Below are 13833 nucleotides of genomic sequence, written 5' to 3'. Positions count from 1 at the left end.
GGGCAGATATTTACATGAAGGGGGGCAGATATTTACATGAAGGGCGCAGATATTTACATGAAGGGAGCAGATATTTACATGAAGGGGCGCAGATATTTACATGAAGGGCGCAGATATTTACATGAAGGGAGCAGATATTTACATGAAGGGGAGCAGATATTTACATGAAGGGGGGCAGATATTTACATGAAGGGGGGCAGATATTTACATGAAGGGGGGCAGATATTTACATGAAGGGGAGCAGATATTTACATGAAGGGGGCGGGATATTTACATGAAAGGGGCGGAATATTTACATGAAGGGGCGGGATATGTACATGAAGGGGGCGGGATATTTACATGAAGGGGGGGGGGCAGATACCGTATTTACATGAAGGGGCCGGATATTTACATGAAGGGGGCAGATATTTACATGAAGGGGGCAGATATTTACATGAAGGGGGGCAGATATTTACATGAAGGGGGGCAGATATTTACATGAAGGGGGGCAGATATTTACATGGAGGGGGGCAGATATTTACATGGAGGGGGGCAGATATTTACATGAAGGGGGGCAGATATTTACATGAAGGGGGGCAGATATTTACATGAAGGGGGCAGATATTTACATGAAGGGGGCAGATATTTACATGAAGGGGGGCAGATATTTACATGAAGGGGGCAGATATTTACATGAAGGGGGGCAGATATTTACATGAAGGGGGCAGATATTTACATGAAGGGGGGCAGATATTTACATGAAGGGGGGCAGATATTTACATGAAGGGGGGCAGATATTTACATGAAGGGGGCAGATATTTACATGAAGGGGGCAGATATTTACATGAAGGGGGGCAGATATTTACATGAAGGGGGGCAGATATTTACATGAAGGGGGGCAGATATTTACATGAAGGGGGGCAGATATTTACATGAGGGGGCGGATATTTACATGAAGGGGGGGCAGGATATTTACATGAAGGGGGCGGATATTCACATGAAGGGGGCGGATATTCACATGAAGGGGGCGGATATTCACATGAAGGGGGCAGATATTTACATGAGGGGGCGGATATTTACATGAAGGGGGCGGATATTTACATGAAGGGGCGCAGATATTTACATGAAGGGGGGCAGATATTTACATGAAGGGAGCAGATATTTACATGAAGGGGCAGATATTTACATGAAGGGGAGCCGATATTTACATGAAGGGGGGCCGATATTTACATGAAGGGGGGGCGATATTTACATGAAGGGGGGCCGATATTTACATGAAGGGGGGCAGATATTTACATGAAGGGGGGCAGATATTTACATGAAGGGGGGCAGATATTTACATGAAGGGGGGCAGATATTTACATGAAGGGGAGCAGATATTTACATGAAGGGGGCGGGATATTTACATGAAAGGGGCGGAATATTTACATGAAGGGGCGGGATATGTACATGAAGGGGGCGGGATATTTACATGAAGGGGGGGGGGGCAGATACCGTATTTACATGAAGGGGCCGGATATTCACATGAATGGGGGCAGATATTTACATGAAGGGGGGCAGATATTTACATGAAGGGGGCAGATATTTACATGAAGGGGCAGATATTTACATGAAGGGGGCAGATATTTACATGAAGGGGGGCAGATATTTACATGAAGGGGCAGATATTTACATGAAGGGGGCAGATATTTACATGAAGGGGGGCAGATATTTACATGATGGGTAGTGCTGGGGTGGAATTTTTATCCATGGCCAAACAAACCTGCTAAAGAAATCTTTATCTAATATAGAAAAAGCCGCCCTTCAATTCACTAAACACGCCCCGCAAGCGTTCAAAATAAATAGCAGATTTATTTTGCAGATTTCTTTGCCCACCGATAATAATTCCGCCCCCAGCACTGCCCATCGTTTTAAAATCCACCCCCTTCATGTAAATATGCGCCCCTCACCTACATGAACGTGCCTCGGTGAGACAACAGCTGGTCGTAATCTCAGCTCTTCTGCGGCTCCGTGCGGCGAATGCGCACCTCCACCCGGGGCACTATTCGATAGCCGGGCACTTCTCACCAGCACACCGGGACAAGGTAATCTAGAGCCCAAGGCAAACATGCCAAACTTGCCCCCCCAAGATATACAAGCATTATGAGTCAGCAAAAATCCCCCCCACAAAAAAAAAAAAATACCCCCTCCGAACACAAATCCCCCTCAAATCACCACTCTTAGCACTTCCTAGCACAAAACGTACCCCCTGCCACCCATCAAATACCCACTTGCAACACAAATCCCCCACCTCACATGATACCACAGTGCCCAGGGCAGCCGTTCCTCCTGCCCACCCCTTGTCCCGGGCCCTGCTTGTATGTATGTGGGGATCGGCGAGTTTTTTTTTTTTTCTTTGTTAAACCCACTGGGTAAAAAAAAAAAAACACTCAGTGGGCCGGATTCAGAAAGAGATACGACGGCGTATCTCCTGATACGCCGTTGTATCTCTGAGTGCGGGAGGTCGTATCTATGCGCCCGATTCAGAGAATCAGTTACGCATAGATATGCCTAAGATCCGACAGGTGCAAGTGTCTCACACCGTCGGATCTTAGGCTGCAATTTCAGGCTGGCCGTTAGGTGGCGCTTCCGTATGTTTTACGCGAGGAATATGCAAATTAGGATTTACGCCGATTCAGAAACGAACGACCGCCCGGCGTTTTTTTTTTACGTCGTTTGCGTTCGGCTTTTTCCGGCGTATAGTTATCCCTGCTATATGAGGCGTAGCTAATGTTAAGTATGGCCGTCGTTCCCGCGCCGAGTTTTGAAATTTTACGTCGTTTGCGCAAGTCGTTCGCGAATAGGGCTGGACGTAATTTACGTTCACGTCGAAAGCAACGACGTCCTTGCGACGTCATTTAGAGCAATGCACACTGGGATATTTTACGGACGGCGCATGCGCCGTTCAAATAAAACGTAAAAAACGCGGGGTCAACACAAATTTAGGTAAAACACGCCCCCTACATCCCCATTTGAATTACGCGGCCTTACGCCGCAACACATACGTTACGCCGCCGTAACTAAAGGCGCAAGTTCTTTCTGAATAAAGAAAACGCGCTCAAAGTTAGAGCGGCGTAACGTTTCGGAGATACGTTACGCCGACCAGATATGCTCAGGTATCTGAATCCGGCCCAAAGTGTATACCCAGCTTTTAGGTATAGTAGCGGGGAGGGGGTTAACATTTTTATTACAGTAAAGAAAAAGTATCATTACTAGTGTTGAGCAGAATACGCCATATTCGATTTTGCGATATATCACGAATATATAGCCGAATATTTGAGAAATATTCGCTAAATTCGAATATTCGTGATATTTTATCGAAATGAAATGTTTGTGAAATTTCGCTATTGCGAATGCGAAAATAATTGTGAAATGTCGACAACTGCGGTAGGAGCACTCTGATTGGCTCAGAATATTCGTGATATTTTATCGAAATTTCGCAAAATGCGAATGCGATATTTATTGCGGAATTTCGACAACTGCGGTAGGAGCCCTCTGATTGGCTCAGAATATTCGTGATATTTTATCGAAATTTCGCAAAATGCGAATGCGATATTTATTGCGGAATTTCGACAACTGCGGTAGGAGCACTCTGATTGGCTCTGATGCAAAAGAAGGGCGGAGAAAATAATCGTGCGATATTCCGATTGCCGAATAAACGCATTACGATTTTTCGGCAAGATAAAATGATCGCTTTAGCTACTCGGCCCAAGGTCTCTAATCATACCAGCAATGCTTTTAGACGTCGATGGAGATCACTAGGATGTGATCTGTTCTAAAAATAAAATTGAAAAAATTTGAATATTTGGAATAGCGAATATTCACCGCGAAATTCGAAATATATCGCGAATACTCGAATATGCCATATTCGAGCCGAATATTCGCAATACGAATATTCGTGAGCAACACTACTTCAATGTTATAGACTTGCTATAAAAAAAGAAGAATGATATTACCAGTCTCTGGGAGACGATCACTCCGATCTTCGCTCTCTTGGAGAGATAGGCTGGTTGAAGATTGTTTTGCATTCAACAAAACTTCTGGCAATGTCAGATGCCTGGACACCCCGCTGCACCCTGCGGTGCCACCCGCTGACCACTATATCACTACCCTACGGGGACACAGTAATAATGAAATGGTTGGCGGGTTGAACCACAGCATGCAGCAGCCATTCAATACACTTGCAGGTGACAATCCTTTAGCTGGCTTAGTTCTTCCAGAAAACCCCGAGGCACCACCCGCCTGACTGGTACGTATCATAAATCTTTTGCAGGGTGACTTTTTTTTTGCTGGCAACAGATTCACTTAAAAAACATTAGGACTGATTTACTAAAGGAAAATCGACTGTGCACTTTGCAAGTGCAAGTGATCCAGAACAGTAATTAAGGGGAATCTCTGCTGACTTCCATCATCCAATCATGTGCAAGAAAATAAATAAATCATAACTAAATGCAAAAACAAACAAACACATAAGCTCCTCCTCCCCATCGCTTGGCAAACAGCCCCCCCCGTCACTCGCCCACCAGCCCCGTACTTACCCCCATGCAGGTCGCGGGCAGGTTCAGCGTCTTCCCGCCTGCTTCTGCTCTTGGCCAACCAAAAAAAAACGCTTCTCCTCTCGGCCAGTCGGGTCTTAAGACCTGCTTCCTGGTTGGCCGGGAGGAGAAGCAGGAAGACAAATAGTGAATATTAATGTGCGATTATCACACAAGTGGGTGAGCTCACCCCTTTTTGAGCGTCAGGCTCTAATCACGTGCTTAAAATAAAATAAAATAAAAAAACAATTGAAATTCATGTGTTTGGTGCCCTGCATGTAGATTGGGGGCCACGCGCATGGATTAGGGGGGCGGTGCCCCTGCACCCCTAATGGAGTGGCTGCCACTGCCTTTAACTATGTAGGGCAAGGGCGTGCCTGATTGCATACAAATCGAAAGTGTTTGGGTTTGACCTTATTTTACAGTATATGGTTTACGAGTAACGCGGTTAACGAGTGTTTCCCGGTGCTAAACCTTTCATCTGATTTCTAAATTGCTGCATTTGTTAATTCCAAAAGCCAATATAAAGGAATAGTAGTGGTAAAAAAAAGTACTTGTGGATTTAACTAATCTTGTATTTTTTACAATTCTCCTTTAAGGGGGCGTGGCAAGGGGTGTGCCCTATCCCTGCATACTTTTGCTGATAGGTGTCCCTCATTCCCATCTCAAAAAGTTGGGAGGTATGTGGTTGGAATTGGGAACTTCAAAAGAGGAGTCTTTTTAAAGCACTCCTCCGTTTACTCAGTACAGAGTAGGGCTTTCATATTTTACAGAAACATCTCAATTTAGATAGTACATGAGATTATGTTTTGATAATAACCTATGTTCCTTGTCTTCTAGACGCACATATCGGATCTGATTGATATTTTTGGCCCACCTCAGTCATCTCCTTCCAACGCCTGGGATTCTCAGCATACTAGTTCCTTTCCATCAGCAAGCACAAGCACTTTGTATCCAGCCTGGGGATCAGCAAGTAAGTGATCACTAAAACTGTCTGAAAGGACCATGGCTATGAGTGATCTTAAATGGCTTGATAATAGCCAAGAATGGTCTTGACCTGAAAGGGTCAGCCCACCCAAAGCTGTTATTTTAGTACTTGTTAGATGTTGGAGAGGTAAACCCCCTGACAGTTCCTTAGACATCAGAGACTCTAATGGTGAGATCAATTATGACCCCCACCATCCCTGCTGTATTTCTATTTATTGTATATTATGAAGAATGTAACAGGAAGAGCTGGGACACATAAAGGTGGGTGTTAACATCCAAAAGTCTCAGGTCATCAAGAATAGGGATGAGGTTGGGTTCGACTCCCGGTTGGTTCTTGTAACGGAATGACCCGGGACACCCAGAGACTTTGTAAGGATGAGGGGTACTCCTGTACCAGCGTCACCAAGGAGTCTTATGTCTAGGGTCACCTTATGTCCGATAGGGCCATAGGGTGACTGAGAAATGATGTCCTAAATTACAGGACAGGGGACATCACTGATAGTTCATATTGCAAGATTTTGAGATACTGCAAGATGTTGGTCAATTGTGACCAACCAGTCAATAGTGACTCATTCTATGATTAGCCCTGACTAGTGACATGCTAATTGAGTCAGGACCTGGAAGACATTTCATTGTCCATCGTGTAAAGGTGTTAATCCAGGTTTGCTCCCAGACCTCTAATTATGTATGCTAAATACTGTTAATGTGTGGAATGTAATTGTCGGAGACAGAACGTCTGTCTAGGGGTGTGGATTGAGAAGAGATCATTGTGTGATGGTGTTTTGTTTGAGTTCTGTTAATGAAGGAATGTGCAGTGATTAGATCATGATAATTCTAGGCCGGCGCCGACATGTCTAGAATGTTTAGTAATTAGCTCAAAGAATGTGATTGAAGCCCCCCAAGGTGTGATGTGTGGGTGGGGACAGTTTGATTGTTCCTGAGATTTCTGTAACCTGTGTACTGCATATAAGCAAGCCATGTGTACCATTAAAGTTGTCATTACATTTGGAACAAGTACAGAGCTGCGTGTCTCGTCTTGATTCTGGGCAAATGGGATGGATCGGGTCCTGTTGGTTGGAGTGTCGATAAGCTGTCTTGGATGTGATGGAAGGTCGTAAACGGTGGTGACCGTTACAGTTCTCAACCCATGTGTCTTTGACCACATGGCCAAATGGAGTCAATGATGTCACAAGCATCCCGAAACCTTTTGTGTGTGTGCAGCTGCAGGGTACACAATAGGGAGGGGAAGCTCAGGGCATCATTGATACAATACAGATCTTTTAATTTCAAGTGGAGTGGGCAGGGCCGAATTTGCTCTTCCTGCCGCCCCAAGGCCAGGTTCCACAATTCACCCCCTCCCCGCTAACTGAACCCTCCCCCCCCCCAAATCAACGGAGAATGTGCGGCACGGTTAGTTCAAATATGTTTTGTTTGTTTTTTTACTTTTTTATTCCTTTTTTTGTAGCTTGTCGCTTACTTTTAATTTTTGTATAATTTTCTTCTTATTCTTTACTTTTTTATTTTATTAAATTTAATTATTATTTCTTATTATTTATTATCAATTTTTTTTTTCACTTAACTTTTTTTGCTATCACACAGGAGAAAACAATTTCCTGTGTGTTAGCAATTGGAGGCGACATGTTCTCTTTATTGACCCTGTCACCTCCAAAACAGGAGTCCTAGCACTGTGCTAGAACTCCTGTCACAGCTGAGATGGGAAGAGCATAGCTCTCCCCTCTCACTGTGTACATCGGCAGCAGGGACAGGAGACAGACTCGGTGGCCGGGGGAGGACGAAGTCCTAAAGACAGAGCCAGCAGAGAGAGGTATGTGGGGTGGGGGGGAGAGGGGAGGACAGACGGGAGCACATATTTTACAAGTGTTAACGAGCGAGCGGATTCCCCCTTAACTTACCACCCTTAACTGTATGTTCCGGGCATCAGGGGGACTCCATGCTACTGCCGCCCCTTTGGAGCCCTGCCGCCCCAAGGCCTGGCCTCAGTGGCCTTGTGGGAAATCCGGGCCTGGGAGTGGGGTAGGGCTCATTGATCCAAGAGCCTGTTATGGCCAAGCCAGGTATAGGGTTCCACTAAAGATCTGATAGAATAATCATACTCTGCTCCGCTCCACCCAGCATGGAGATAAATGGTTTGCCCGGAGCTGACAATATATCAGCCTTGTGTAAAGCGCTAAAAGAAAAAACAATGTTTCTGCCAAATATCCGATGAATAATACATAGCTAGAAACAATAGCTCTTTTATGGAACAGAAGGTAACTTGAAAGTGTTGGAGAAAATAGTCACCGTCTTTTCAAAGTGCTGAAATAAATGGGTAAATATTATGTAATTATATAAGTGTAATAACCATAAAACATTCTGTCGCAAAAGACAAAAGCTTTATGATCATTCTTTCAGATCAGAATTCCAGTACCTCTCCCCTGCCCTGGGATGCCTCTCACAGCACTCAGTTAAGAGCGGATAACGCAAGTCAGAGCATCATCTTCAGCTGCGATTCGCCGTCAGGCTGGGAGGAGCCTCGGGTATCCAAAAGCCTTCCATCTGATCCTTGGGGGGACAGGCAAAAAGGTGAGACTGATTATAAAATTTACATTCAGTGTAGGCATTTGTATAAAATGGCTGTCCATATCTTCTAGTGCCGGACGCTCAACATTGGGCCAGTAAAGGGCGCATTCCAACCATTCGTCCTGAATGGGCTGCATAACATGGAGCACTACAGAGGAGAGGAGAACACTGCGGTGCACTGCATTGTGGTGTAAATAGTCCCCTACTACAAAGTTCAGGTTCTATCTCTCGGGGTCTTTGTTGGTGAGATCTCTGTACTGGGACCCCAGTTTTGCACATCTGCTGTGCTCATTTCCAATATTCCAATTCCACAGAAGTCAATCTAATGATCAACTTCTGTCAAATAGGGATGGTCATACATGGGTCAAAATTCGGCCAGTTCCTGCTTTTAAATTTTTTTAAGCTTTAGTTTACTAGGTCTAGTAGAATTTTTCTCGATTGCTTTCAAAGTCATTTTTATTTCAAGACATCCATTTCTGTGGGGTTTGGACTCTTTATCTTCTTTATTTTAACATTTCCTATATTCCAGACAAACCTAAAAGTGATTAATTGGTTCAACAGGTCAAAGTTTTGGTTTTTATTTTTTATAGGTTCACATGAAGCCATATATGATATGTTTGCACCACCTGCACCTACCAAGGATGCCCAATCACCATCCTCCATCAAGACAGATAACTCTTTTGGTAAGATAATGTTACCATGTATGCAGTGCTAAGTTTCCTTACAGGGATTTAAACCCAAGAACAAAATGTAATATGTTGAATCTTACCAGTTTTCATATGTGGTTGGTACAATGGATGGGGTCTATATGTGGTTGGTGCTAGGGGTGAGCTCTATATGTGGTTGGTGCTAGGGATGAGCTCTATATGTGGTTGGTGCTAGGGATGAGCTCTATATGTGGTTGGTTCTAGGGATAGGTCTATATGTGGTTGGTGCTAGGGATGAGCTCTATATGTGGTTGGTGCTAGGGGTGAGCTCTATATGTGGTTGGTGCTAGGGATGAGCTCTATATGTGGTTGGTGCTAGGGATGAGCTCTATATGTGGTTGGTGCTAGGGATGAGCTCTATATGTGGTTGGTGCTAGGGATGAGCTCTATATGTGGTTGGTGCTAGGGGTGAGGTCTATATGTGGTTGGTGCTAGGGGTGAGGTCTATATGTGGTTGGTGCTAGGGGTGAGGTCTATATGTGGTTGGTGCTAAGGGTGAGGTCTATATATGTGGTTGGTGCTAGGGGTGAGGTCTATATGTGGTTGGTGCTAGGGGTGAGGTCTATATGTGGTTGGTGCTAGGGATGAGCTCTATATGTGGTTGGTTCTAGGGGTGAGGTCTATATGTGGTTGGTTCTAGGGATAGGTCTATATGTGGTTGGTGCTAGGGATGAGCTCTATATGTGGTTGGTGCTAGGGGTGAGCTCTATATGTGGTTGGTGCTAGGGATGAGCTCTATATGTGGTTGGTGCTAGGGATGAGCTCTATATGTGGTTGGTGCTAGGGATGAGCTCTATATGTGGTTGGTGCTAGGGATGAGCTCTATATGTGGTTGGTGCTAGGGGTGAGCTCTATATGTGGTTGGTGCTAGGGGTGAGCTCTATATGTGGTTGGTGCTAGGGGTGAGCTCTATATGTGGTTGGTGCTAGGGGTGAGCTCTATATGTGGTTGGTGCTAGGGGTGACCTCTATATGTGGTTGGTGCTAGGGGTGACCTCTATATGTGGTTGGTGCTAGGGGTGACCTCTATATGTGGTTGGTGCTAGGGGTGACCTCTATATGTGGTTGGTGCTAGGGATGAGGTCTATATGTGGTTGGTGCTAGGGATGAGGTCTATATGTGGTTGGTGCTAGGGATGAGGTCTATATGTGGTTGGTGCTAGGGATGAGGTCTATATGTGGTTGGTGCTAGGGATGAGGTCTATATGTGGTTGGTGCTAGGGATGAGGTCTATATGTGGTTGGTACTAGGGATTAGGTACATACTGTATGGTTGGTGCTAGGGATGTGCTCTATATGTGGTTGGTTCTAGGGGTGAGGTCTATATGTGGTTGGTGCTAGGGATGAGCTTTGTATGTGGTTGGTGCTAGGGATGAGGTCTATATGTGGTTGGTGCAAGGCATTAGGTCTATACTGTATGTGGTTGGTGCTAGGGATGAGCTCTATATATGGTTGGTGCTAGGGGTGAGCTCTATATGTGTTCATCATTGGATTTGATTGACAGCAGTGGCAGCCAATGGCTGCGCTGCTATCAATATATCCAATCAACTCCAAGACTCCGGAGAAGGATGCCGGGGACGCGCCGAGCAGGTGAACTGGCTCAGGCAAGTAAAACGAGGGGGGCTGGGAGGCCGGTGATTGCCAGGTGTTTTTTTCACCTAGGATGCATTAAGGTGAAAAAACACGAACCTTTACAACCCCTCTAATTAAACAATCGGAAGTTAGAAACGGGGTGCACCAGTTTTAGTAAATCTCCCAACGTCACATGCATTTGCTCCACCATCATGAATTCTCACCAGTATTTTGACAAAATTTGTGTATTTCCTATTATTGTCAGCTCTATCTAGTGGCCATAATGCGATATTTGCTGAAATACCTTAATGTGGAAAATACCACATTATGAACAATAAATGGAGCTAATAATCATAGGAAATAAATGCATTAAGCCAAATATGGCGAAAATTCAAGGTTTATGCTTGTGAAATTTGTCCAGTGATTTATAAAGAGATCACAAATTGTATATGCACTTAAATACAGTTACATTTTCCTAAGGCAGCTTTTTTTTTTGTTTTCCATTCTAGTACCTTGTTTGTGAAAATTTCCATATTTTTCTTGCAGAACTGGACTTTTTTGGAGACTCTGAGCCCACCACTAAACCAGCCACACATAGTCCAGATCTAAAAGCTGAAGACCCTAAACCTCGCTCCAACACTCCTGAGTTGTTCTTGGAACCAGCTGCGCGAACCTTGGTCAACCTAGAGAGCCTGGTCTCTTACAGCTCTACTGTCAAAACCAAAAACCCTTTTGCATCTGGTGGGTAAACATGAAGCAAAGTACGAGATGATGAAAAAGAAAGAGTAAAGTAGAAAACTTTGAGTCTGACTTTATCTTTTCTTATTTATAGGTGTAAGTGCTCCATCCGTCGCCAACCCATTCCAACATGGAGACCTGAGGCCTTCTCTGAACCAAATGAGGGTTGCCTCTCCTGTGCCGAACACTACTGCAGCATTCCAACCCATGCCCATGCCTGGTCTTATGCCAATTAACACAATGGAACTTGGGGTCAACACCTTAAGGACCCTGCCACCGATGCCTGGATTTCCAGTGCCAACCAACGTCCCGATGCCGCTACAGCCTTACCCCGCTATGATGCCTCTTCACCCCATGATGGGTTACCCCTACGCTCCAATTCCTCAACCAATACTTCCAGCTTCTTCCCCTCCACAAACCGGAACCAATCCTTTCCTCTGATTGGCCAAGGCAGGCCCCGTATCCGATTTACAAATAAGCTTGTCCCTTGCTGTGCTGCACGTATGACTTTCAGTTCCCAGGCGAAGCTAAAATGCAATAATTCTCTGTAATTACATTGTGCAAAATCATCAAACAAGGTATTTCCAACAGAAACAAATTATTTTTTTGGCGCTGGAGTTGCGAGTTTTATTATTTCCAAAATTATGAGGTCATTATCTGGTATATCACTTTTTAATGAGTCATAATTATGAATATAGGTCATCGCTAAGTGGAACAGAATGTTTTAGAGCAATGAGATTTAGGGTAACAATAGTTAGCTGTCAAAATGCTATTATTACAAAAAGTTTATTATTAAGAGTATTGCTGAATCACAGCCGCCAACAGTCTACAGGGGTCTGGCTTCATATTGCTATGGCTTTGTGCACAACACTCCCCTGTCTCTCCGCATTTAACCTCTTCCCCACCACATAGAGCAGGGGTCTCCAAACTTTTCAATCAAAGGGCCACTTTATTGTCTTTCAGACTTTAGGAGGGCCGGATTGTGGCCAGCAGGGGCAGAAAATGTCACGGGCCCAAAATCAGTGAGAATGAATATGGCCTCAGGGTTGGTGGTCAATAGGAGGAGTATTCCCCCCTCTTAGTAGGAGGAATAGTATTTCATCATTGGTATCCGTGAAAGATACAGTGCCCCATTGTTGGTGTTAATGGGAGGAATAGAACCTCAGCTCACTGGAAGGAATTGTGCCCCAAGGGCCACATAAATGCTAGCAAAGGGCCACATTTGGCCCTCGGGCCGCAGTTTGGAGACCCCTGACATAGAGCATATATGTGATGTTGGCAAGAAATGTGGGCTCTAATGCCCAGTGTCAGCACATATGCTTCAATGAGGTTGTGTACCGAGAGCGCTCCCAACAAACTCGGAAGCATTGAGCTTAATTTTTCTCGGCTTGTTGTAGTGTTTTACGTCACCCCATTTTGGATGATCGGAATTTAGTCTGACGGAATTCCGATGAAAAAATCCATCGGATTTTAGACCATCGGAGAATCCGATCGCGTGTACGCGGCATAAGGCGTTCTAGTCCTGTACAGCCAGATTTGTGATCAAGGCATCCTGAAACCCAACCTTCACTGCAGGAGCAGCAGCACAGCCTGGTCTAGAACACGCCCCCAGCTTGCTGATTGGACAGTTCAGGAGCAGCAGGACACTGCTCCGCCATTACTCTGCTCTCTCCTCTTGTCAGCATGTTTACCGTCAGCACTACAGCAGATCCCGATGGACTGCAAGCATCGGCGCTCCCTATTCATCAGTGTAAGGTATTAAAAGAAAACCTGATGTTAAGAAATTGTATTAAAAATACATATATATATTTTTAAACAACAACATAACTGTGCTAATTTTTTTTTATATGTATATATATGCCAATAAGCTTTAAAAGAAAGCTCCAGGTAAATATCAATATCGCAAATAAACAATTTATAAAACAGCCAATTCTGTGTTGGGAATTTTTTCTTAGATACATGGAAGAGGATAGGGGGGCCTTACTTTGTCTCCTATTATACCCTGAAAAGGAATTTAAAGCGACAGTCTCCCCACGCTGAAGGGGTTTAATAAAATACGGAGCTCCCTCTAGTGGTTAGCCTACAAATGACAATATTCTATTATAACAAAAGAATTACATTTTCTAGGGCTAGATTCAGGTAGGGGCGCGCATAGTTACGGCGGCGCAGCGTATCGTATTTACGCTACGCCGCCGTAAGTTAGAGAGGCAAGTGCTGTATTCACAAAGCACTTGCCTTCTAAGTTACGGCGGCGTAGCGTAAATGGGGCCGGCGTAAGCGCGCGTAATTCAAATATGGATGAGGGGGCGTGTTTTATGTTAATTCTTGGTGACCCGACGTGATGCGCCGTCCGTGTACATATCCCAGTGTGCATTGCTCCAAAGTACGCCGCAAGGACGTATTGGTTTCGACGTGAACGTAAATTACGTCCAGCCCTATTCGCGAACGACTTACACAAACGACGTAAAAAATTCGAATTTCGACGGCCATACTTAACATTGCGTGCGCCACCTAATAGCAGGAGTAACCTTACGCCGAAAAAGCCTAACGTAAACGACGTAAAAAAAAATAGCGACGGGCATACGTAAATTCATGAATCGGCGTATCTAGGTCATTTGCATATTCTACGCCGAAAACGACGGAAGCGCCACCTAGCGGCCAGCGTGAGAATGCAACCTAAGATACGACGGTGTAAGAGA

At 44.8% G+C, this 13833-nt stretch overlaps 1 protein-coding gene across 1 annotated transcript in view; it reads left to right on the top strand.

The window, feature by feature from the left end:
• Nucleotides 1-11751, top strand: part of EPN3 (epsin 3) — a 46962-nt gene extending 35211 nt beyond the window's left edge. Inside the window, exons 6-10 of the mRNA XM_040330724.1 lie at nucleotides 5394-5526; nucleotides 7953-8123; nucleotides 8711-8803; nucleotides 10943-11137; nucleotides 11229-11751. Of these exons, the coding sequence (XP_040186658.1) occupies nucleotides 5394-5526; nucleotides 7953-8123; nucleotides 8711-8803; nucleotides 10943-11137; nucleotides 11229-11575 (939 nt within the window). The 3' untranslated portion in view covers nucleotides 11576-11751. The remainder of the gene's footprint in view (nucleotides 1-5393; nucleotides 5527-7952; nucleotides 8124-8710; nucleotides 8804-10942; nucleotides 11138-11228) is intronic.
• Nucleotides 11752-13833: the final 2082 nt, after the last annotated feature.

This window comes from Rana temporaria, chromosome 12 (assembly GCF_905171775.1).
Source record: "Rana temporaria chromosome 12, aRanTem1.1, whole genome shotgun sequence".
NCBI classification, from domain to species: domain Eukaryota; kingdom Metazoa; phylum Chordata; class Amphibia; order Anura; family Ranidae; genus Rana; species Rana temporaria.
The sequence above is the reverse complement of the archived record's forward strand: the minus strand, read 5'-3'. Positions and strand labels throughout refer to the sequence as shown.